The 27739-nt window shown below is 35.9% G+C and overlaps 1 protein-coding gene across 1 annotated transcript in view; it reads right to left on the bottom strand.

Annotated features, from left to right (window-relative positions):
* Positions 1-253: 253 nt before the first annotated feature.
* Positions 254-27739, bottom strand: part of LOC110195196 (NACHT, LRR and PYD domains-containing protein 12-like) — a 65903-nt gene continuing 38417 nt past the window's right edge. The window contains 5 exon segments of the mRNA XM_020967822.2: positions 254-1111; positions 15170-15340; positions 15873-16043; positions 23204-23374; positions 25769-25939. Coding sequence (XP_020823481.2) covers positions 1018-1111; positions 15170-15340; positions 15873-16043; positions 23204-23374; positions 25769-25939 — 778 coding nt within the window. The 3' untranslated portion in view covers positions 254-1017.

The raw sequence follows: 27739 nt of genomic DNA, 5'->3' as shown, positions 1-27739 counted from the left end.
CTCCTTTCAAACAGCAAAATTGCTAACATGTGAAATGGACACACCCTTATAGGAGTCACTTAATACATATTTGTTGAACTGAATGGAAATGAATTTGAATTTGTAACAAACTAGACTTTTTGTTTGTGAAGCTGCTAGAGTTTCTTTTTGTAGTCTAAAGCTGAGGACTCTTAGCTCCAACCATCAGTCTCCTTTTCCGATCATAAGAGTGAATTAAGCTGAAACATATGTGAAAATAGGAATGACCATATGATCCATATTAGAATGAGCATTTATTTCATAAACAATACAATTTTTTTTGGCTTTCATATCCTTCTCTCTACTTTCTGATGCACTGGTTATTAACACTAATTCACTAGAACTCTTTCCTATAATACTCTATTAATAGTTTCTTTGCTATACTTTTGTATGTTTATCATCTTAGGATTTATTCTTTTTATTTGTATTGTTTTTAAATGCATATGTATGTTCATATATGTATACATACATGTAAATATGTGTGTGTGTGTATATACGTATGTATTTAGAGAGAACTGTAATTAGCCGACCTATCCTCCTCCATCCAAAGAACCACCTTGTGTTACTAAGAATAAAAAAGAAAAAAAAATCCACAAAACTAACAAATATAACAGTATAGGAAGTATTTCATACCCTAAGTCCCTCACCTCTGCCAACAAAGAAGGGAGATTCATTGTAATATATCTTCATTGTGATATATTGGGACCAAATTTTGTTATTCTAATTATATATCATTGTTTTAATTTCTTTGTTTTTGTTTATTCAATTTATATTATTGTAGTCATAGTACATATTATTTTCCTGGCTCATCTAGGTTTCCCTATGCTTCTTTAACATGTATTTTAAAAAATCTGAAATCTTGCAAATCCATATTTGAATTGATAGTATGTTATACAAAATTGAGACTACTGTAAAGTGGTTTCTCTCCAAATGTTGCCGTAGCAACTAGCATGGGTCTTAGTCCACATCAATTACTCTTTGAACACTTATTGAACTGAATCAGTTGGAAGATTCAATAGTCAGATGAGGACAGCTCTCTCTTATGTCATCCAGCATTTTTTGGGCTTCTTCACTTAATTGCCATCTGCTGAGTCTGTGAAAAATAAAGGTAACAAAGGTTCCTTATCACAGAGAATTTTCCTTTTTTTTTTTTAGTGTCTGCAACATTCTCATGCCCTAGCATGAGGAAAAGGTAAAAACATTTTTTTTTCTTCTGAGAGAAGGAATCCGTACAGAATTACAAAGAAACAGAAGATTGAGGATAGGAGCCTTGAGGCATTAATCAAGACAGTCAAAGTTCTGCTTTTGTCCATGTAGTTGTTACTCAGACGACTGTTGCTTAGACGGCTTTTGAAAGTTGATTGTTTACAATATTCCTAAGTTATCTGAAGAGAAGTTAAAAACAAATAAAACTCTCAGGCCTAAATTAATCATCGATAAGCATGCAAATATCAACTATACATCAGTCATTGTGGCAGGTGAAATTGTTCCTGCACCCAAGGGCTTACATTCTATCTGAGACAGAAAAGAAGAAAAAGCTGAATTGAAATTTGAAGCACATGTATTGTAAGCAAGAAAAACAGGAAGAAATATGATTTAGGAAACTGAGCTTTAAACTTGAGAAGGGAATAAATAGATTGGTAGAGCCAAAGGAAAGAATAAATGAAGACTTTCCTTGAGAAGGGTAAAGATTTTCACTGGAGAATCGTTACTTATATGAAATTTATGTTTCTGTTATTTAAACATATAGTAATCAAGTAGAGAAGGTTATTGTCTAGATGCTAAATCACTAAGAAAGTCATTCAGGAGATAGTAATATATGAAATTATCATTTAACATTTTAAAACGATGATTCCATGAGTGTGGATACTCTCTCCAATAATGAAAACTTCATCTCCACATTTTAATGAATTGCTGCAAGAACTGTTATGGCCAAACCATTCCTATTCTGCTGGCCAACGTTCTGGGGATAAGAATCTCAGAAAATATCTAGTACTGGTGCTCAAATGAGAATTACACAACCCCCCACTGAGCAAGCCAAATGTGACATGCCCTGCCAGAGTTTGCACTTCAGCGGTATAACCTTACAAAGGTTCACTAGCATGCCCCAGAAACCTCTTCTTCCTGAAAGGTTACTTCAACCCTGGAATTCACAATTGTGAAATTGGAAGTACCAACTTCCTTTCACATCAAGGGCTCTGCTTGTTTCAACTCCATAAACATCATGTCCCTGTGCCTAGCACCCTCTGGTGATCACTCACCCAATTTTTTCAGCTTCCTTTTGCATTTTGTCTTCCCATAATAAAGTGTAAGCTTCTTGAGAAAAGAGACCATCTTTTCCTTTTTTCTTATTTGTATCCCCAGCAGTTAGTACAGTGCCTGGCACATAGTAAGCATTTAATAAATGTTTATTGACTATTCTCTTTCCCATTCTCTTCCCTTTGATTGGACTATCCTAGAACTTCCATTTAAGGAATGTGCCCAGGCCACCAGCTACCTCATAATTTTCTACCGGGCTGCACTCCTTAGACTTTCCCATCATGTCCTTTCCCTCTCAACCTTTTTCAGTTTCCTTTTGGGTTATCTTTCCCTCTAGAATATAAGCTTCCTGAGGGCAGGGTTTTGTTTATATTCACAGTACAGTAGCACAGTATCTAGCTCATAGCAAGTGCTTAAGATATTATTGTTGTCTGATTAGAAAATCCAAGGTTACTTCCATTCTAAAAGCAGCCATTAGAATAGTACTTTGGGATGTTCAGGGAGGACCAGCAACTCTGGTGTGAGGGCTTGCTGAACCCTTTTCAGGGCTGTTTATGCCCCTTTGCTATCCTCCTGTCACCTAACTCTCACCTGTGGCTCCAAGAAGCTGTAGCATGTGCATTGGCCACCCTCTGATAAAACTGTCTTGGCAAACATGCTAAACCAGGTTAAGGGAAACCAACAGGCCTCAAACCTACTTGTGAATTAGGGGGATGTCTATCCCAACCATGTGAAGATTTCCCTGGCAGACTGGATAGATGAGAACAATTTGTTCCAATGGCCCTGAAGATGGGAGGAGCAGGAGTTTTGGGGTGCTTAGATTGGTCAGATATCAAAGACACAAAGACACTGCATCCCAGGCTATCACCAGTCATCTTGACTTTTGTCCTGCCACTGGATTTCAATTACTCTAGAAGGGAGAGTGAGGCTGATGACTTTGAGCAGCTCTGCCTCACTTAAATTCAATTCATACACAAGTCAACACATCACCCTGTGATGTCATTGGTCATCTTTGAAAACAAAGGATGAACAAGAAGAAAAGCATTTAAACAGAGCATGGAATCAGAGAATCATCTACTCTCAGAGTTGGACAGGACGGACGCCACGTAGTCAAACCTTTACCTGAACCCAAATCCCTAATACAACATTCCAGATAGTGTCAAATAGCCTACAATTGTTATGACGGGCAACCTCCTGCCTCCAGAGGCAGCCATACCACTTTTGAACAGCTTACATTGTTAGGTAATGCTATTTTGTTTTGATTTTGAAACAATTTATCTCTGTAATTTCATCTATTGCTACTAGTTCTATCTTTTGCAGCCAAGCAAAACAAGCCTGGTCCCTTTTTCCACATTATAGCCCATCCTTCTTTGACATCCTTCTTCTCCTTCTCCTTCTTCTTCCATGCCAATATTTATTAAATTTATTTATTTATTTTTAGTTTTCAACATTCACTTCCACAAGATTTTGAGTTCCAAATTTTCTCCCCACCTTTTCCCTCCCCTCACCTCAAGATGGCATGTATTCTCATTACTCTTTCCCCCAATCTACCCTCCCTTCTATCACTGCCCCCTTCTCTTATTCCTTTCCCCTTCTATTTTCCTGGAGGGTAAGAAAATTCCTATACCCCACTGTCTATGCATCTTATTTCCCAGTTACATGTAGAAACAATTTTTAACCTTTTTTTTAACTTTTAGTTACAAATTCTCTTCCTTCCTTCCTCCCTCTCCACCCACCCTCATCGAGAAGGCAAGCAATTATGTGTGTGTGTGTGTGTGTGTGTGTGTGTGTGTGAGAGTGTGTTATACATGTATGGTCATGCAAAACACTTCCATAATAGTCATGTTGTGAAAGACTAACTATATTTCCTCCATTCTATCCCACCCCCTGTTTATTCTATTATCTTCTTTCACATTATCCCTGCCCTTTTTCAAAAGTGTTTGCTTCTGATTACTCCCTCCACCAATCTGCCCTCTCCTATCACTCCCCCTCTCTTATCCCCTTCTCCCCTACTCCCCTGTAGGTAAGATAGATTTCCATACCTAATTGAGTATGTATATGACTACCTTAAGCCAAATCTGATGAGAATAAGATTAACTCATTCCCTCTCACCTCTTCCCTTCCACTGTAAAACCTTTTTTTCTTGCCTCTTTTATGTGAGATAATTTACCCCATTCTACCTCTCCCTTTCTCCTTCTTCCAGTACATTCCTCTCTCACCCCTTAATTTTATTTTTTAGATATCATTCCTTCATATTCACCTCACCCTGTGCCTTCTCTATATATATATTCCCTCCAACTACCCTAATAATGAGAAAGGACTCATGACTTACAAATATCGCCTTTCCATGTAAGAATGTAAACAGTTCAACTTTAATAAGTCCCTTATGATTTCTCTTTCCTGTTTACTTTTCATGCTTCTCTTGAGTCACGTATTTGGAAGTTATCTTTTCTATTACCTCTGGCTTCTCAAGAATGCATTAAATTCCTCTATGTCATGATGACATCATTCTTAAGAATTTCTTTCCTTTCTCTTCTTTTCTTTTCTCTTTTCTATTCACTCTTCTGTTCTTCATTAATGTCTTATGTTTTTATTAGAGGGCATGACTGATTCTCCAAAGCTGATTAGTTGTACATTTTATTTTTTTTAATCCACTCTATTAATTGTTTCAATATGAACTCTTCCTTATTCATAATACCGAATGGTAACTTCCCCCATTTTCTTCTAATTTGTAAATGATATAACCTTTTATATCTAGAACATATATTCATTTGGATTTTGAATTCATGCGTAATGTGAGGCATTCATCCAAACTTAATTTCTGCCACATTGATGTCCCATTTTTAGCAGTTTTTGTCATATAATTAGTCCTTCCCCCATAAATGGGATCTTTGACTTTAACAAACACTGTGCTGTTCTATTTATTTTCTTCTATTTGTTGTATATCTAATTTGTTCCACTGATCTCTGTGCCTCTCTCTCCTCTCACTATCTTCTTTCTTGTTTTTTTTTTCCTCCGCAGCTTTGTAGTACAGTTTGAACTAATGACAAACCACCTTCTTTCTTACCTAAAATATATATATATATATATATATATATATATATATATATATATATATATATATATATATATATATATATATATATATATTCTTAAGCTTTCATAGATTCATATGAATTTTAATATATTTTTCTAGGACTATAAAATATTCTCTTGGGAATTGGATTAATACAGCACTGAATAAATTTGGTTAATATTGCCATTTTATTATATTAGTTCAACGTATCCATGAGCAATTAATCTTTGTCCAATTATTTAGGTATATATTTCAGCATGGTGACATTCATAAAGTCCCTGGGTAAATCTTGGTAGACACATCCCAAAACATTTTTTAGCCTCCAGTTACATAGATAGATAGATAGATAGATAGATAGATAGATAGATAGATATAGGTATATCTATATCTATATATCTATACATACATATACATACATATATATGTATATATATATATATATATATATACATATATATATGTATATATATTGGGGGGCAGGAGAAGGCAACCAGGGTTAAGTGACTTGCCCAGGGTCATACAGCTAGTAAGTGTCAAGTGTCTGAGGCTAGATTTGAACTCAGGTCCTCCTGACTCCAGGGCCAGTGCTATATCCACTGAACCACCTAGCTGCCCCTGAATCCAGTTCTTTTTAATTGAATTTCTCTTTCTAGTTCTTCCTGCTGAATTTTGCTGGTTGTACATAGGAATGTTAGTGATTTATGTAGATTTACCTTTTTTCCTATAACTTTGCTGGTTATTCATTATACCAAATAATTTTAATTGATATTCTAGGATCTTTAAGTACACATTAATATCATCTAAAAAGTGATAACTATCTCTCCATTGCCTATGCTCATATCCTTAATTTCATTTTCTTATCTTATTTTGTACCAGTGAAAAATGGTTTGACTGGTATGGCAATAAATAGTTCCCCAAACTGCATGTATGCCAAAGCTTATAAACCCAGAAAGAGGACATTAGTTCCCTCAGCTTCTTTCTGGATTGGATCAATTAAACTCCCTAAATCACTGTCCCTGAATTTTTGCTCCTTTATCACATAATTTAGAAAATGCCCTAATTTCACTGGTCCTGATTATACAACTGTTTTCCCTATGGCTGACAGTAAGTCATTCAGTCAATAAATCTTTATTAAATGCCTAGTATATGCCAGGCATTATACTAAGCAAATAAAATAAATAGGCAAAAAAAAATGAATAGGCAAAAAAATTCTCTGGGCTCAAGAAGCTCACAGTCTAATGGACCATATGATATTCAAACAACTTTGTTCAAATACACTACATTAGAGATAATCAGGAGAGAGAATATTAGAATTAAGAGGGATAAGATAACACTTCCTGTAAAAAGATGACATTTTAGTAGGAGCCTGAAGAAATAAGGGAAGCTAGGACTGAGATGTGAAGAAAAAATAATATTCCAAGGGAAACAGCCAGAAAAAAATTTGCAGTTAGGGAGGAGTGTCTTATGTGAGGAAAAGTAAGAAGGCTAGCATCACTGGATTGCACAATATTAGGGTTGAATAAAATGTAATAAGACATAAAATGGGAGTCAAGTTATCAGGGGCTTTGAACACCAAAGAGAAATGTTATTTTTGATCCTGGAGGTGATAGAGAGATACTGGAATTGCAGAGACTTGACACGGGGAAAATATCCTACAGGCTATTGCAACAGTCCATTCTGAGGTAATGATTGTCTACACTATGGTGTGGGCAACACCAGAAAGAGAAGAGGACATACATGAGAGAATTTAGACAGGTAAAATCATCAAAATTTGGCAATAGATTAAATATGAGGGGTGAAAGACAATGAGGAGTCAAGGATAACACCTAGGTTATGAATGCGGTTAACTGGAAGGATGAAGTTGGTAATGGCAGTAATTGGAAAGTTTGGAGGGGTTTTTTTTGTTTTGTTTATTTGTTTCTTTTTAACAGTAGTTTTAATTTTTTTTAATTTTTAATTTTTTAAAAACATTTTCTTTTGGGATGTTCTTTAAACTTTGTGTTCTAAATTCTCTCCCTCCTTCTAGACCCTGTTCTACCCACTGAGAAGGCAAGCAATATATCAATTATACATGTGAAATCATGCAAAATGTATTTTCACATTAGCCACGTCATCAAAAAGCAAGAAAAATAAAGTGAGAAAATGTAATTTAATTTGCACTCAGAGTTCATTAGTTCTCTCTCTTCTTTTCATCAAAAGTCCTTCAGAATTGTCTTGAAGTAGTGGAGTCTTTCATAGATGATCATTGCTACAATATATCCATTACTATGTACAATGATCTGATTCTTCTCACTTCACTTTGCATTGGTGTATATATGTCTTCCTAGGTTTTTCTGATACCATCCCTCTCATCATTTCTTATAACACAATACTATTCCATCACAATCATATAGCAAAACCTGTTCATTCATTCCCCAATTGATAAGCATCCCTTCAATTTTTAATTCTTTGCCACCACAAAAAGATCTGCTCTAAATACTTTTTCTGTGTATAGGTCTTTTCCCTTTTCCTTTGATCTTTTTGAGATACAGATCTGTCTTAGACCATGTAGTAGTATCATTTGGTCAAAGAGTATTGAGTTTTATAGCCCTTTGAGCTTAGTTACAAATTGTTTCCAGAATGGTTGAAGTAGTGTACAACTCCAACAACAGTTAATTAATGTGCCTACCTTTTTTTTTCACATTTTCTCCAGCATTTATCATTTTGCTTTTCTGTCATGTTAGCCAATCTGACAAGCATGAGGTGGTAACTGGGAGTTGTTTTAATTTACATTTCTCTAATCAATAGTGATTCATAGCATTTTTCATATGACTGCAGGTAGTTTGGATTTCTTCTCAAAACTACTTGTTCATATCTTTTGACCATTTGTCAACCGGGAATGGCTCTTTATATTATATTATATTATATTGTATATACATATATGTATATATGTATATGTATATGCATGTATATGTATATATGTGTGTATATATATATATATATATATATATAAATTTGACTAAGTTGTCTCTATATTAATAAAAAGGCCTTTATCAGAGAGATTTACTGTATTTTTTTTATTACCTCATTGTCTATTACACCTTTTGGTAAAATGTAGCTTCTGATTATCTCATTTAACTAGATCTAATTTTGCTTTTGCTTTGTCTGAGAACAGGATTGCCACCCATCTTTTTATCTTCAGTTGAAGCATAACAGATTCTGCTTCAGACCCTTATTTTAACTTTCTGTGTGTCTTTATGTTTCAAGTATGTCTCTTGGAAATAACATATCGTTGAATTCTAATCTCTAATCCATTGTACTATCTACTTCCGTTTAATGGGCGAGTTCATTCCATTGACATCTACAGTTATGATCACTAACATATAGTTCTCTCCATGGTATTTTCTCTTGTTTATTCTTCTATTTCTCTTTTCATTCAATTTTGCTTCTGATCATTGTCTTTCTTAATGAGGCTTTTATCAATCCCTCCTCTTCTTTTCCTTCCTCTCCTATTTCTTTGTTGAGTAAGATAGATTTCTATACCCAACTGAGTGTGCAAGTATACCCTTCCCTCTTTGAATCAATTCTGATGAATGTGAGGTTCAAACATTATCCACCATCCCCCTCCATTTGCTCTTCCACTATAAAAGCTTTTCCTTGCACGCCTCCTTTATATGAAATAATTTTACCATTCTTCTCTTTTCCTCCTTCTCCCAGTGAATCCTTCTTTCTCACTCATTCATTTTGTTGAGATCATCCCAACATAAACAATTTACACCCATGCCCTCTCTTTAGACTCCATCTAAATGTCCTAATAATGATAAAGTTCTTAGATGTTACATGTATCATCTTCCAATATAGGCATTAAACAGTTTAACCTTATTGAGTCCTTAATTAATCCTCTTTCCTTTTTACCTCTATGTGCTTCTCTTCAGTCTTGTGTTTGAATGTCAATTTTTTTTTTTAATTTTTATTTAGCTCTGGTCTTTTCATTGGAAATGCTTGAAAGTCCTCTAACTTATTAAATGCCCATTTCCCCCAGAAGAATTATACTGTTTTGCTGGGTAGATTATTCTTGGTTGTAATACTATTTCCTTTGCCTTCCAGAATATCATGTTCCAAGGCCTCCACGCTTTTAATGTAGAAGCTGCTAAATCCTGAGAGAATCTTACTGTGGCTCCATATTTAAATTGTTTCTTTCTCATTGCTTACGTTTTCCCCCCCCTTAACCTTGGAGCTCTGAACTTCGGCAGTAATATTGTTGTGAGTTTTCATTTTGGGCTGTCTTTTAGGAGGTGATCAGTAGACTCTTCCAATTCTGATTTTACCCCATGGTTCTAAGATAATGAGATAATTGTATTTGATAATTTCTTTTTTTGGAAATTTTCATTTTTAAAGTATATTTACTTAATATTTTATTTTCTCCCAATTGCATGTAAAAATTCCCAAATTTTAACATTTGTCTTTTTTTTTAATTTTGAGTTCCAGAATGTCTACTTCCCTCCCCTCCACCATCCTTGAAATGGCAATCAATTTGATATAGGTTATACATGTAGAGTCATGCAAAAGATATTTCCATATTAGTCATTTTGAAAAAGAAAACATAGACAAACAAATAAAATTTTAAAATGTAGGTCTTGACCTACATTCACTCTATCAGTTCTTTCTCTGAAGATGGATAGCATTTTTCATCACGAATTCTTTGGAATTGTCTTCGATCATCGTATTGCTGAAAATAGTTAAATCATTCATAATTGATCATTGTACAATATTGTTGTTACTGCATGCAAGTGTTCTCCTAGTTCTGCTCATTTTGCTTTGTATCAATTCATGTAAGTCTTTTTGTGTTTTTCTGACAGCATCCTGTTCATCATTACTTAAAATAAATAGTATTTCATAATAATCATATACCACAACTTGCTCAACCATTCCCTCAACTGATGGGCAACCTTCTAATTCCCAAATTTTTGTCACCTTTAAAAGTGCTTCTATGAATATTTTTGTATATATAGATACTTTTCCTTTTTGTTTTTAATTTCTTTGGAATACAGACCTAGTAGTGGTATTGCTAGGTCAAACAGTATGCATGGTTTTATAACCCTTTGAGAACATTTCCAAACTGCTCTCCAAAGTGGTTGAATCAGTTCACCAACAATGTCTCAATGTCAGTTTTCTGAAATCTCCTCTAACATTTGTCTTTTTCTTGTTCTGTCATATTAGCCAATTTGATAAATGTGGGACGGTACATTAGAGTTATTTTAAATTGCATTCCAATAATTATACTGATTTGGAGCATTTTTTCATATGTATATACAGCTTTGATTACTTCATCTGAAAACTGCCTGTACATATATTTTGACCATTTATCAACTGGGGAATAGCTTTTAATTTTTTTAACTTGACTTAATTTTCTATGTGTTTGAGAAATGAAACCTTTATCAGAGAAACATTATGTAAATTTTTTCCCAGTTATAATTACTGTGTTTCCCTATATCCAATTACCTTACTTATCATACTCTCCATCTCCTTTCACCCTATTCCTCTTCAAAAATGTTTTGCTCCTGACTAATGGCTCCCCAATTCACACTCCCGTCTCTCAGTCCCTCTCTTTCTTTTCTCTTTCCCCTCCAACTTTCCTGTAGGGTAATATAGATTTCTATACACAAGTGAATGTATATATTATTTCCTCTTTGAGCCAATTTTGATGACAGTAAGGTTCAACCATTCCCCCTACTTCCCCCATTATCCCCTCCATTGTAAAAGCTCTTTTGTGACTCTTTAATGCAAGATAATTTGCTCCATTCTACTGCTCCCTTTCTCCTTCTCCAGTGCATTCCTTTCTCACCCCTTAGTTTTATATTTTTTAAATATCATTCCATCATGTTCACTCACATCTGTGCTCTCAGTCTATGTATACTTCTTTTAACTTCCTTAATAATGAGAAAGCTCTTAAGGGTTAGAAATATCTTCCCATGTAGGACTGTAATGGCAAAGGAGAAACCAAGCTATCATTCTTTGGAGGTGATATGATGATACACTTAGAGAATCCTAGAGAATCAAGTAAAAAACTACTTGAAATAATAAACAATTTTAGCAAAGTTGCTGGCTATAAAGTAAATCCACATAAATCATTGGCATTTCTATATATTACCAACAAAGCCCAAAAGCAAGAAATAGAAAGAGAAATTCCATCTAAACTTACTGTAGACATTATAAAATATTTAGGAGTCTACCTCCTGAAAGAAACCCAGGAGTATATCAACACAATTACAAAACACTTTTCACACAAATAAAGTCAGATCTAAATAAATGGAAAAACATAAGTTGCTCATGGGTAGGCTGAACTAATATAATAAAAATGAAAATTCTACCTAAGCTAATTTACTTATTCAGTACCATATCAATCAAACTACCAAAAATTATTTTATAGATTATAATAAGATTCATTTGGAATAACTAAAGGTCCAGAATATCAAGGGCAGTAATGAAAACAAATGCAGGGGAAGGTAGCCCAGCCATTCCAGATCTCGTATTGTAGTATAAAGCAGCAATCATCAAAACTGCTTGGTACTGGCTAAGAAATAGAGTGGTGGATCAGTGGAATAGGTTAAGTATGCAAGACACAGTAGTCAATGACTATAGTAATCTATTATTTGATAAACCCAAAGACCCCAGCTTCTGGGATAAGAACTCACTTTTTGACAAAAACTGCTGGGAAAACTTGAAAAGAGTATGGCAGAAACTAGGCATAGATCAAAATCTCACACCATATACCAAAATACAGTCAAAATGGGTTCATGATTTAGATATAAAGGCTGATACTGTAAGCAAACTGGGAGATCAAGGAATAGTTTACCTATCAGATTTATGGAGAACAGAAGAATTCATGACCAAACAGGAGATAGAGAACATTACAAAAAGCAAAATGGATAACTTTGATTACATTAAATTGAAAAGTTTTTGCACAAACAAAGCCAGTGCAACCAAGATTAGGAGGAAGGTAGAAAACTGGGAAAGAATTTTTACAACCAGTCTCTCTGATAAGGGCCTCATTTCTAAAATATATGGAGAATTAAATCAAATTTGTAAGAACACAAATCATTCTCCAATTGATAAATGGTCAAAGGATAAGGAACAGGCAGTTCTCAGATGAAGAAATTAAAGTCATTTATAGTCATATGAAAAAATGCTGTAAATCACTATTGATTAGAGAAATGCAAATCAAAAGAACTCTGAGGTACCACATCACACCTATCAGATTGACCAACATGACAAAACAGGAAAATGATAAATGATAAAGAAGATGTGGGAAAATTGGAACACTAATGCATTGTTGGTAGAGTTGTGAAATGACCTAACCATTTTGGAGAACAATTTGGAACGATGCCCAAAGGGCTATAAAAATGTGCATACCTTTGACCCAGAAATAGCACTTTTAGGGCTATATCCCAGAGAAATCATACAAATGGGAAAAGGGCCTACACGTACAAAAATATTTATAGCAGCTCTTTTTGTGGTAGCCAAGAATTGGAAATTGAAAGGATGCCCATCAATTGGGGAATGGCTGAACAAGTTGTGGGGTATGAATGTAATGGAATACTATTGTGCTATAAGAAATGGTGAACAAGCTGACTTCAGAAAAACCTGGAAAGACTTGTATGATCTGATGCTGAGTGAAGTGAGCAGAACCAGGAGAATGTTGTACACAGTAACAGCCACATTGTGCGATGACTAATATTGATAGACTTAACCCTTCTCAGCAATACAAGGACCTAAGACATCTCCAAAGGTCTCATGATGGAAAATGCTATCCACATACGAAGAAAGAACTATGGACTTTGAATGCAGATTGAAGCATACTGTTTGCTACTTTTTTCTTCTGTTGTGTTTTGTTTCCTCTTTCTGGTGGTTCCTCCTATTGGTTCTAATTCTTACTTACAATATCACTAATGTAAAAATATGTTTAATAGGAATGTATATGTATAGCCTATATCAGATTGCACACCATCTTGGGGAGGGAGGTGGGGAGAGATAGGGAGAAAAAGTTGAAGCTCAGAAGCTTATGGAAGTGATTACTGATAATTCAAAATAAATTAATTTTTAAAAAATGTTTGAAAAGGCTGCTGTGGTGAGTAGAGTATTTAATCAATTAGAGAGGCATAAAAGTAATGCTTTGCTACAAGGAAGGCTAAGTGAAAATTATGTAACATTAATTTATAGTGTAATCCAGTGAGCAAAGCTTCATTATTTTTCCATCTTCATTCAGTAGTACATGAGTAAGAGCAAAGGCTGGATAGTAGGAATAAGATAAGGCTGATTGGCAAGATTAGATTAACTAAAGTATGGGGCAACAAAAGATTTAAGAAATGAGAACAGTGCGGAATTGAACTGATTGACCAGAGGGTCAAGAGGGGGAAAGGAAAAGAATATAGCCAGGGCAAGTGTTCTAGCCTGGGAAAGAATCAAAACATGAAGGTATTAGAGACAATGATGTTAAAAGGCAGCTAGAGAGGTGAATTGAAAACAAACTGTGATCAAATAAAGCAACTGAAGGGTTCACAATCATGAGAGTGGTACATTTATAGGTGATGGCATAATCAAGAGTATGACCATTGTTGTATGGAGCTGAGGTAAAGTGGAGGGGTAATTTATAACCACTATCCTTTTGGTGCCAGCCAGTTTTCTACTGAAAATTTATTTAATTTTGAGTTGAGTCCTAATGGGTTATATGTCCTTCAACCAGAGTGTGAAAACCATTGCATGACTCCACATTCAGAAGCCACCCCTTTTCATGCTGCCCTCAGTTGGGGACCAGTTATGATTGAAGCCATGCATCTAGATTGTTCCCTATTAGCATTTTTATCCTCATCCCTTTATGAGTAGCAATAAAATTGTGTCAACTTCTATCTTTGTGTGACTCTGCTGCTCTTCATCCATATTACTTCATCACATTTATTGCTAGAGCTAGAAATTCTTGTTTGTTTTGTTTTGTTCTTTTGTTTGTCTTTCATTCTTGAAGAGGGCTATGACATCAGGAAGATGATGCCATGGTTTGCAAGTGAATTGGATTAAAATGAAGGAGGGCAGTGCAAAGTCACTAGTCTCACTCTCCCCCAGAGACATCTGGGTCCAGTGGCAAGATATATATCAGGCTGACTGGAGATGACCCCAGATGCAGTGGGAGACCTTGGCCTTTTTAAGCTGAGGTCTTTCCCAGGTCTCAGTCTGACTGAGGCAATAACCATTCAGTGATTAAGTGTAGGTAAAGAATGAGGTGAATGGCCTCTTTTATGTAATCAAAAAAAATCAATCTAGGAAGGGAAGACCCTCAAGGTTTCTGGGCAAAACAACAATTGCTATTTACACTCTCTCTGAGCCATCAGGGCCCCAATAATGACCAGATGAGGCTTGGGCTGGGTCCCAGCATTCTAGTACCATGTTAAATAGTAATCATTATAATGAGTATCCTTACTTTACCTCTAAACTTATTGCAAAGGATTTTAACTTTTTTCCATCATATGAAATGTTTGCTTGTGAACATATTAATGTTTATTATATTAAGTAAAAGTCCAATTGTTACTATGATTTTTATAGTTTTAGATGAGTACTGGATTTTGTTTTTGGCAGTAGTCACCTATAGCATGAACTCACAAAACAGATATTTCTCCCATAACAATGGAAAATCTGTTATCCAGGATTCCACTCATAAAAGATAGGAATATGACTCTACCACAGATATCTTGTAGCCTTCCTGACTCATATTTGACATTCTTAGCAACAGACCTTCCTGTTCTTGTTCCCCCAAACCCCTTCCTCTATAACCAGACTAAGACTTACATCAGCTTCTGCAGGTTGCAATTTGGATGTTTCAAAGCCTCACACAATAAATTCACTTCTTCATCCCCCAGCGTGTTTCCAGAAATGTTCAAATGGGTCAAGTTGTGGTTACTTTTGAGTACATCAAAGAGATGAAGAAAGCCTTCTACAGTGCAATAGGATCTCCATATTCTACCAGAGGGAAAGGAAAGGAGGAAATAGGACTATCAGAAGGGATTCACACTCACCACTTTTCCATGTAATACAAGTCTTATGGACCCACCCTTTACCCCCCACCGTAACTCAGACCATAACACTACATTTCTTCTCTAGGACCCTTAAGCCTTTTCTCATATTGAGTAAACAAATACTTAGAACTAAGTAATCAGAAAGGGAATATAAGGGATGTGTAGGGAATCATAGAACCTATTAGATGAGTGGGGGAGGTGATTATTGATTAAGGGAAAAAAAAACAGCCTTAACTCCTAGAGCAACTGTGAAGGCCTGGGGCAAGGAAAGTATCTGCTAACCATGTTACTAATTCTGCTAGCATCTCTATCACAGTTTAGATCATATCCTAATGGATGTGAAGGAGTTAAATACCACCCCCTGTCTTTTCCACAAACATTCCAGTATTACTCTCCCATATTACGCTGCTCTTTAGGGCTCCCCTCTTCTCTAATTTCAAGTAGGAGGGGTTTTGAAGAAATTGGTGGTAATTTACTTTATTTCCTGCAATCTGCAGCTTGGATCCCTGAAGGCCTCACACAGAAGTTTTACTCCATCATTACCCAAGTTGTTACCCCCCAGGTTCAGATGAGTTAAATTTTGGTTGCTCTTCAGAGCCATGGAGAGATCCCAACAACAAGCTTCAGAAAAACAGCAACATTGCAACCTGTGAGAGAAACACATAATATTTGGTAAGCATATAAAGCACACTTCTCTTTTCTCTCACCTTGGAAAGGAGCCCATCCACATAGCCTTTATTTAGCATGAAATTAAAAACCCTATCATTTCCCCCATTTCTATAAAGACGTGCAGCTGAGAAAAAAAAAAGACATCACTCAAATGTCTTCGTCCAGTCTCTTCCACTCTTTTGCCATTATCAAATTATACAATCTGAACTCTAGCCATCTTTTTTTCCTCCTACTGGAACTCGAATTGTGCTTCTAGGATCCTGGACTCTGGTAAGCGAGGTTCCACTTTATCTTTTTAAAAATTATTTTGAAATTGAATAATATTTCATTTTTCCCAATTGTATGTAAAAATAATTTTAATATTAGTTTTTTTTTAATGTTGGGTTCCAAATTCTTCTTTTTCCTTCCTCTCTCTCCTCCCTGAGGTGGTAAGTAATTTGATATACATTATATATATATATATATATATATATATATATATATATATATATATATATATATATGCAATCATTAAAAAAACAATATATTTCTATATTAGTCATGTTGTAGAAAGAAAAGACCCTTCTCCATTCTCCCAAGAAAAATCCAAGAAAATAATAAAGTGAAAATAGTATGGTTTGTTCTGCATTCAGACTCCATCAGTTCTTTTTCTGGATGTGGATAACATTTTTCATTATGAGTTCTTTGGAATTGTCTTGTATCATTGTATTGCTGGGAATAGTTGTCATTCACAGCTGATCATCATAAAATATTACTGTTACAGTGTACATTATTCTCCTGCTTCTGCTCACTTCACTTTTATCAGTTCATGTAAGTCTTTCCAAGTTTTTTTGAAATTATCCAGCTTGTCATTAGCAAAATAGTATTCCATCATAATTATATACCATAGATTGTTCAGTAATCACCAACTGATGGGCATCCCTTTGATTTCCAGTTCCTTGTCACCACAAAAAGAGTTGCTATAAATATTTTTGTATAAATAAGACCCTTTCTTCTTTTTTTGATCTCTTTGGGATATAGACCTAGTAGTGGTATTGCTAAATCAAAGGTTTTGCACACTTTATATCCCTCTGGACATAGTTTCAAATTGCTCTCCAGTAAGATTGTATCTGCCCTCAACTCTACCAATAGTGCACCAGTGTCCCAATTTTCCCACATCCCCTCCAATATTTATCTTTTTCTTTTTCTGTCATATTTGTCAATCTGATAGGTATAAGATGGTAGCTCATAGTTGTTTTACTTTGCATTGTTCTGATCAATAATGATTTTGAGCATTTTTTCATGACTATACACAGTGGTGATTTCTTATAAAATTTATTTAGTTCTCTACATACTTTAGAAATGAGGCCCTTATCAGAGATATTTGCTATAAAAATTTTCCCAGCTTTCTGTTTTCCTTCTAATTTTTGTTGCACTGGTTTGGTTTGTGCAAAAGCTTTTAAATTTAATATAATAAAAATTATCCATTTTGTATTTTGTAGTACTCTCTGTTTCTCGTTTGGTCATAAATTCTGGCCTAATCCATAGATCTGACAGGTAAACTATTACATGCTCCCCTACTTTGTTTATGACATCAGCATTTATGTCTAATCATATCCATTTTGACCTCATTTTGGTAAACTGTGTAAGATGCTGGTCTATGCCTAGTTTTTGCCATACAATTTTCTAATTTTCCTAACATTTTTGTCAAATAGAGAGTTCTTGCCACAAAGCTTGAGTCTTTGAATTTATTAAACACTACAATAATATGGTAATTTGCTCCTGTGTATTGTGTAGGTATTCCTTGATGTATTCCATTCATCCACCACTCTATTTCTTAGCCAGTTCAGCTTGTTTTCATAATTAAGGATTTTTAACGCAGCTTGAGATCTGATAGGGCTAGGCCACCTCCCTTCAATTTTTTTTTTCTAATTCCCTTAATACTCTTGACCATTTGTTCTTCCAAATGAATTATTTTTTTTTCTATATCAAGTAAATAAATTTTTGGTAGTTCGATTGGTATGGTACTGAAAAAGTAAATTAATAATTTAGGTAGAATTGTCATTTTTATTATAATGGATTGGCCTACCCATGAGCAATTGATATTTTTCCAACTGTTTAGATCTGACTTTATTTTGTGAAAAGTGTTTTGTAATTGTGTTCATATGGTTTCTGCATTTGTCTTAGCAGGTAGACTCCAAATATTTACTACTGCCAACAGTTATTTTAAGTGGAATTTCTCTTTCTATCTCTTTCTGTTTGGCTTTGCTGGTAAGATTAAAAAATGCTAATGATTACTGTGGGTTTATTTTATATCCTGCAACTTCACTAAAGTTAATTATCTCAAATAGTTTTTTTTTTAGTTGATTCTCTAGGATTCTTTAAGCATACCATCTTATCATCTGCTAAGAGTGATAATTTTGTTTCCTTATTGCCTATTCTAATTCCCTCAATTTCTTTTCCTTCTCTTATTGCTATAACTAACATTTCTAGTACAATATTGAATAAAAGAGGTGATAATGAGCATCCTTGCTTCACCCCTGATTTTATTGGGATGGCTTCTAGATTATTGCCATTGTAAATAATGTTTGCTGATGGTTTTAGACAGATACTACTTATCATTTTAAGGAAATCTCCATTTATTCATATGCTCTCTAGTGTTTTGAAAAGGAATAGGTGTTGTATTTTGTCAAAGGCTCTTTCTGCATCTATTGAGATAATCATATGATTTCTGTTGATTTTGTTATTGATGTGGTTGTGCTGATAGTGTTTCTAATATTGAACCAGCCTTGCATTCCTGGTATAAATTTCATCTGTTAATGTGTGTACATATATTATACTTGCTAGTCTTTTATTTAAAAATTTTTGTATCAATATTTATTAGCGAAATTGGTGATTCTACTTTATCTTGCCCAGAATCAGGACATAATACCACTTTTGAGTCATTCCTAAATCATGCCACCCTCTGGTCTCCCTTCCCCTCTTCCCAAACCAAGATCTCCTTTATATTGTTGTCTTCCTGTATCAGCAATTAAACTCCTTGAGGGTAGGGACTGTCTAGCTTGATTGTATTTGTATTCCTTGTACTTAGCACAGATCCTAACATATAACAGTTGCTAAATGAATGCTTTTTGATCAATTGGGTGACTCATTCATTCACCAACTTCCATAGTATACAACAATCAGAAGGTAATAAGAAATCATCTAGTTTGATTTATTCATTTTACAAGTGAAGAAACCAAGATTCATAAAAGCTAAGAGAATTATTTGAAGACTCAGGAAATGGCAAAGCTGGGATCCAAAGCCAGGTTATATAATCCATGCTTAGAATCAGAGAGTTAATAAATTACATGGTTGGAATAGCCCTGGAACATACCAGAAAAGGCTCTAGATTTGTCATCAGAAGATCTGGGTTCTAATACAGACAATATTTGTCTCCACCTATGTGAACTTGGGTAAGCAAGTCATTTTTCCTCTCACAACCTTGTTTCCTTAAGATTTTAAAATAATTACATGGCTCCCAGGATCCCTTCGAATTCTAAATATATGATTTAATGAACAGGATTCCTTTTACACCAGATAGATGACCCCATTGATTATCTAACCTTTCTTTGAAAAGTTACTAATGAAAAATCCATTACTTAGCAAGGAAACTCAATCTACTTTTGGAGGATTCTAATTGTTAGAAAGCTTTTCCTAACTAGCCTTTGAAACTTCCAATCATTTATCCTTGATTTTTCTTAACGGGATAAAAAGAATAAGTCTAATCTGACAAATTTTTAAGGTATGCATCATGTCACAGTATCAATGAATGATTAATTAATCAGAAATTCTGATTTGGAAGGTACTTAAGAGATCAACTAATCCAATCTACACTTCAACAGGAATCTCTTCTACAGAAATTTCAAAAAGTGGTAAAAGCAGATTACTTCTGCTTTGAAGACTTCCAGTGATGTGAAATCCATTGTATCCTGATTAAGTGAAATTCACTTTTGCACGGTTCAGATATTTAGGAAATTGTTCGCTACAAACAAGCCAAAATCTATGTCTCTGAAACATTCATTCTAGGTCCTAGTAGAAAACAAACAAATAAACAAACAAAAACCAAAAAACTAACATCTTTTTTTTTTAACAGTCATTCAGATACTTGAAGATAGCTTTCATACGTTCCATAAATTCTCTCTTCTTTGAGTTAAACTTTCCCAAATTCTTTGACCTATCCTCATACTGTATGAGCTGTAGTTATCTGGGCATGCCTATTACCCTTCCCTGGATGGGCTCCGGCCTGTCAATGGCTTTCCTAAAATGTAATATCAAAAACTCAACACAGTACTCCAGATGTGGTCTTATCAAAGTATTGTGTAACAGGATTTTTATCTCCCTCATTTTAGACCTCTATGTCTCTAAAAATGCAGTCTGAGTTTTTTTTTTGTTTGGTTTTTTTAGTGTTAATGTCACTCTCTTGACTCACAAAGAAAATTTAGTCTCCTGAAAACTCCCACTTCAGAATTCTTTTTTTTGTTTGTTTGTTTTATAATGTTGTCCTCTTCTGGATTTGTATTTTGATCTTCCCTATCCCCATAGAAAGAATCTATGGTCATTGTTCATTTCTGCTTTTTCCTCATGATGTTTGCCTATTTAAAGTTGAGCTCTCCTTCTGGAGCACAGGGGGCACTACCCAAGCCTCCTGTGCTGGGGGCCAGGGACCCGGTCACTGGTTTTATGTGCTGGGGCCTCATGCTGGCAGCCAGAGGCCACCGGAGCCAGCAGCCCACCTGGTGCTGAGCCCGAGTCAGCAACACCGAAGCTCCTGGGGTAGGGGACAGGGTCTGGCCCCTGCAGGATGCAAGCTCACCCATGTTCCTTCGAATCACCAGAAGGTTTGGCTGCTGGAGGATGCCTGCCCACCTGGAGTTGTGCTGAAGCATGAGGAGGTTTGGCTGTTGGAGAATGCCTGCCCACTGACACATATGATGGTTGTCCAAGCTGGAGTCTACTGGTTCCCCTGCCTGTGTCAAGGCACTCGGGGTCCTGGTGTTGGTGCTTGCCTGCTCCACCAACCTGGCACTCAAGATCTCCCAATGGTTTGCTGAGGTGGAGCTCACCGCTGGCTTGCCGAGATGCCTCCCATCCTATACTGCTCCTCTTCCATCAGAGTGAGAGGGACTTTTCCTGCTAATTCTCCAAGCTTCCCAGGCTAAAAGACTGTTGCACCTCGTCTTTCTGCTGGCTCAGTTGTTTCAGGGTATTTTTCCTGGGGCTTCATTTTCTGGGTTTTTAGAATTCAATATGGGAGAGTGACAGCAAATTACTGCTTACTCCACCATCTTAGCTCTTTTCAAGGAAATTCTCCACAAAAAATAGCTGTCTTCCACTAATCCAGCACTGAGAAATCTTTCATTTATAAAATTGTGGGGACTGAGACTCATGAAAATAGTCCACCGGGTGATATTTTAGTACTGTGAACATATCTTCTTTATTTCGCCAACACAGCAAAAATTGCAATTGGAGCATTCTCTGGACCCACTTAGAGAGCCTCACAGAACACAAACGAGGTTGTGCCAGCATTTTGGCCAAGATCCCACACTGCCCCAGAATTGTTTAGAGATACCTCCCAACTAATACATTTAAAGCTAACCTTAAAAAAAAGACATCCCAAACCAACCAAACAACCAAAAAACAAAAACATATACCCCAACAACAATATAAGTAGCTAGTGGTTTGGGTTCTATATCCAAAGAAGTCTGGCAGCAAAGACTGGATGACAATTTGTCAGTGCTTCAATAAAGGGAATTCCAATTCAGGTACTGGTTGGATCAGATAACAATTAGGGATTTTTTTTTCTATATATCAAAGCTATATCTGCTTCTGAGCAAATTCTGCCTATTTCTTTTAGTTTTGTCTTTTGTGGCTAATCAGAATAAGTCTAATCTCACTTCCTTATGACAGCTCTTTAAATAGTTAAAGACAGTTCAAGATCACACACTGGAGATAGAGGAATTGGGTTCAAGTATTGTCCTTTTTATTGCATGGCCTTGGACAATGCATTTAACCTTTCAGGTCCCAGTTCCCTCATCTACAGAATGAAGGGGTTAGACTAGATGGCCTTTCAGGTGTCTTCTAGTCCTTTAGTCTTACTCAGGCTAAAACTGACCAATTCAATCAAGCAATCCTATTATGGCAAGGTCTTAAATCCCTTTCCTATCTAGGCTACTCTTCTCAGTAGATGCTCCAGCTAACCAATATGCTCTTAAAATGCTTGACCACAACCAAAATATTCCCTTAGTGCTATGACCAAGGCTGAGTATAATGGGACTGTTTTTTTCCAGTTCTTTACATTATGCTTCTTATAATGCAATCTAATATTGTGTTAGTTTAATCATTGTTTAGCAATAGCTGCCCCTACTGGACACATGCAGTTGATTAGTTGAATCCATATACAGTGGTTTAAATATATCCTCTTTAAATTTCATTTGTATTACTAAATTTGATTCATTTTTTTGAGTACATCATGGTCCTTTAGGGAAATATTCTCTAACATGTTCTGTAGTCTTCCTAGATTTGTATCATTTAAAAATTTGATAATCACTTCATATGTTAATTTATCCATATCACTTACAAAGGTATTGAACACAAAAGCAAATGCCTCAGGCACTCTTTTAAAGACTTCCCTTCTAGAGACTCAATAATGAGAGTTCTTTCATCTTGTCATTCAGTCTGTTTCAAATTCACTTAATTGGTTGACCATCAAGCCCATGGCTCTCCATATTATGCAGAAAGAAAAACAGTGTTTTATTTCTTGGTCTCAACTCCACAGGACACAACTGAAATGACTGAACAACACTCAGAAAAGAGAAATCTGGAAGCCCAGATTTAATTTAATATACTAGCCTGGGATGAAGAATGGGGATGTGAACTTGACTAATACCTCCAACCCTATCTCAGAAGAAAGAAGATGGCATGTAGGAGAACTCAGTGTGGCGCACAAAGTTTCAGTGATAAAATGGGTCTATTACTCATTGTCTTTCTGGAAATTCTGTGGGACCTACATCCTGCTCTTTCCATAGACACTTACCTTCTTTCCTCAATTCATGCTGTACTTTTAACCTCCTCCAAGTATCTAAGGGACTTGACAGAATGAGTTTATGGGAGGACTTACTTCAGTTCCTGTAGGTGACAGTCTGGGTATCCCAGGGCCTCACAGAGCAGAGTTACTCCATAATTCCCCAGGGCATTATCTGCCAGATTCAAATGGGTCACACTTCTATTTCTCTTGAGAGCAGTGGAGAGATCCTGACAGCCAGAAGCAGTAAAACCACAACTTCTCAATCTGTAGAGAAGAGAGACACACAAGTTATTTCATATTCATTGCTTTTTTTCTTGTCTCTCCCTAAGAAGTATCATATCCAATGTGGTTTGGGCTCATAGACAACATCAGACTCATTTCTTTGTTCTTTTTTTCTTGCTTTTATACTGCCTCCTTCAGCTAAGAATCTTCTCGCTAATTAATAACGATAATAATAACAACAATAATAACAACAATAGCCAGCATTTATAAAGTTCTTTAAGGTTTACAAAGAACTTTTACATATTCCATCTCCTTTGATCCTTACAATTTTGTGAAGTAGGTGCTATTATTATCCCTATTTTATAGATAGGGAAACTGAGGCAGGGTGAAGTCAAGCGACTCACCCAGAATTACATAGATAGTCAATGTCTAAAGCAAAATGTAAACTCAAGTCTACCAAAGCGGTCCACTGTTCTATCCACTTTACCATCTAGCTGCTCTAGTTTCTTTTTTATTTTTTCTAGACAGCCATAGGCCCCAGACAAGTTTACTAACTAACTTTTCATTTATTCATGCCATTTCTTTCAGGATCTGCCCTCACCTCTGATCTCTCCTGATCTTCGCAAAGTTATGTGCCCATTTACCTCCAAGTCTGAGGTTAATAGTGGCCTGGGACTGATTCCTATCCTTTCCTATCCTTAGACAGGCTCTTACAGTGTATCAACAACGGCTGTGTAAGACACTTCCTAGATGGGACCTAAGATTGTTTATAGCTGGAGATGCTTTTGTTGCTGCTTCCTAGCAGGCTGCCTAGAATGCTTGCCTTTTTGCTTTGCTTGGTTGGTCCCTACAGACTTCTAGGTTAGTGACTATTCCCAAGCCTCTGGCTCAGGATCATTGAACCAGGCTTTTCCCCTGGTTGTTCTGCCGGTTTTTTCCTCCCTGGTTGCTGTACTTAATTTGCTACTAGCTTACCTCGGCCTCCAAAGTCTGTAGCCCTAAGCTTTGAATTGTTCTAAACCCAATGCTTACACTAATAGCTAGTATCTGAATGTATTTTGATTTCCTAATACTAGCTTTTAACATTGTGTGGTCAGAATACATGTGCCCCACTACTCTATAACTCTAATAAAATGGCTGAAATCCACAGCTATGGTCATATAGGGGCACCTAGGTAGTGCAGTGCAGTGGAGCACACTGGCCTAGAGTTAGGAAGACCTGAGTTTAAATCCAGCCTCAGACATTGACTACCTGTGTAACCCTGAGCAAGTCACTTAACCTTGCTTACCTCAGTTTCCTCACCTGTACAATGGGCTGGAGAAGGAAATGGCAAACCACTCCAGCATTTATGCTAAGAAAACCCTAAATAGGTTCTTGAAGAGTCATACCTGACTGAAACAACTGAACAACAAAATTAGTCCACAGCACTGATCTCTCCGCTTCCTTCTCTTTGCTCTTTGTTGCTTCCTGCAACATCAGCATGATAAAGGTGTTTCTTTATCTCATAGAATCTTTCTAAATTATCTGCTGCCTCTCATGCCTTCTCCCCAATATACACACATACACACTAAGGTACTGGTGATAATATAAAAGTTGAACGCAAGAAAGGCCTTCATTTTACTTACTAGTGTCCCCGAAATGGATACACGGGCTTGATACCTTGACCTTTGAACCTTCTACACCCATTTTCCACCTAGCCACCCTCCCCCTGTTTATGCTAATCGTCTGTCCTAACCCACTCCATTCTAATAAGTAAAAAAGGAACTCTATCCAACATATACTAGCTCAGAACATTTGCCCCCTCACCCACACAAAAAAAGTTTCTACGGCTCCCTATTACCTTCTATGTTTAGACTGTTTACTCTATCCTTCAATAATGCAGCCCCAACCTACCTTTCCAAGCTTATCACATGCTTCTGCATGAAATATGCTCTTCCTGGTAAGCTGAGCTCTAGCTCCAGCTCAGCTAAACAACTGTGAAATTGTTCCTACACATTCCCAGTACATTCTCTAGACAACTCCAGAGCTCTTCAACCTCTCTTCTTGTTCACTCTGCTCCATTGTGTTGGTAATGGTCCCTTCTTCATCCTATTGACATCCTACCTATCCTTCTGCATTTCCAAAGCAAATTCATCTGTCAATCTATTTGAGCCAGCTTTTAGTAATCTCTCCCTAATTTGCTCTCCTAGTAGTTATTATTTCTCATGCATTTGCATTAGAATTGCATTATAATGCCATACATAATACTTTTTATAATTTTCAATAGTGTACATGTCCTATCCTGCCTAGTCTAAATCCATTGTAAATTCTTTGAGGGAAGGGATTATATATTATTTATCTTTGTTTTCACGGAGCATGTCACAGTTTATTTATTAGACATAGCAGCATCATTGAACGAATAGAGCAAGTGAATGAAATAAATTCACGAGGACTTACATCAGTGAATTTATATTACAACACTGGTTTCCCAACGCCTCACATAGAAGCTTTATCCCATCGTTACCAAGGTTATTACCACTCAGATCCAAATGGGTCAGACTTTGGTTGCTGATGAGAGCAAAGGAGAGATATTCACAAGAAACAGAGGTGAGATCACATTTCCACAACCTGTAAGAGACAGCCAAAAGGGTTCCATGATTTTATCTACATCTATGATTCATTCCTTTCCTATATCTGTTGGAAAGGGATTTTTCTCTGACAGCCGTTTTGTGTAGCATCAAACTGATGGTCTGTCTCTTTTCACTCTAAACCTTAGAATCCCTCCCTTTAATGTTTACCATTTCCTCTCTCATGTTGAGATCCAGGCAAAGCAAAAACATAATGTTGGCCATTATATGATAAATGCTTTGATCATGGTGATGCATGAAACAGATACAAAATATAAAATGGTATTCCTTCCTACTTTTAAAGGAATTGTATCAGAATGGTAGAAGAGAGAAGAAATGGTACCATGAATCACACAGCATTTTTTGGAAATGTTAATTTACCTTTTGTACATTAAGTGTGGGATTATTTTTCAACAGCTAAATAGTTGCTACATAGTTCTCTTATTTGTAAAATAAGGGTATTTTGCTGGATGATTTTTGAGGTTCCTTACAGTTCTAAATCTATGACCTGTTAATACTATGATGGGAATAATCCCTTATTCTTTTTTCTTAAATTTATTTGTTTGTTTTGAGACTAAGTCTATGCTGGAAGCACAGCCACCATTCATAGCCTCAATTCCAATACTGATTGGTAAGGAAGATTTAACTTGCTGTGTTTTTCTAACTGAAGTTGGTTTACCCTTCCTAAAGCAGCCTGGTGGCTCCTACTCCCAGAGGCTCACCATGTAGGTGTCAGACTGAGTGTGGATACCCAATGAGTTTTAGCCCATACTGCAGCTCAGAACTCTAGCATCAGCCTCCCCAGCAGCACAGACACCAAGTTTGGAGTATCCTGCGTGATCTCATATTGATATTTTCATGAAGCAAGAAAACATAAAGAAGTTGCAGTTAAATGGAAAGATGGCTGACAAAGGTGGTAGGTAAATAAAGGGTTTTTTTTTTTACTGTGTTTTCATCATAGACCCCAAACCATCAAGAAATAGCATTTCATGGATACTTGGCTATTCATGTAGTTTTCTTGATAAGGCTAAGGAAACAGCCTACCAAGAAAATAATTGGTACCACCAACATCTGTAGAAGAGGATGAGAAAGGAAAGAAATTCTAAAGATAATTTGAAAACATCCTCCAAATACAGTCAGTTCTTAGATAACTCAACATATATATTCCTAAAAATCATCATGTTAGTGTTATGAGAATTTTTGATTTTCTCTTATTCCTCCTGCATCTTTTGGCTAACATTAACCTTACCTGACCAAACTCTGTCCCATGGGATGTGAAAATTTACTTAAGAGCCTTAAACATTATTAGATAAGAAGTCAAAGAAAGAATCTCAGTTGTCCCTAACTCCTTGTTGACATGTAAATCATCTTCTTCAACCGGTCCTCTAAGTCCACTAAGTCCTCTAAATATAGTTTATTCTATGATCTGACTTAGTTTACCTATAGAGTTTATTTGATGAAGTTTGTTTCCTGAGGGGATATATGAGATTATGACTCCTTTTAACTCAGCTTTTTAAATTTGTATAACATTGAATGAAGTACGTGATTATGGATCTGTCTTTCTCTCTAACTTTTAAGGCCCAAGGGGAATGTGCAAGATTGTGATATGTAAATGAATTATTTCTCTGTCATTCTGATGGAATTTTGCCTATAAAGAGCCTTGTCAGAATCCTCATAATGGTTCAGGATTTCTCTAATCCCTGAATTTATACTTGAGCATAACAATAAAACCTAGGTTTTAATTCCATAATTTCTGCATTGTGGTAAATATATATTTGGCAGAAGTTACCTACCATATGAA

The sequence above is a fragment of the Phascolarctos cinereus genome, unplaced genomic scaffold, assembly GCF_003287225.1.
Source record: "Phascolarctos cinereus isolate Bilbo 61053 unplaced genomic scaffold, phaCin_HiC Scaffold_726;HRSCAF=1367, whole genome shotgun sequence".
NCBI classification, from domain to species: domain Eukaryota; kingdom Metazoa; phylum Chordata; class Mammalia; order Diprotodontia; family Phascolarctidae; genus Phascolarctos; species Phascolarctos cinereus.
Note: the sequence above shows the minus strand (reverse complement) of the source record. Positions and strands in the feature narration are given on the sequence as shown.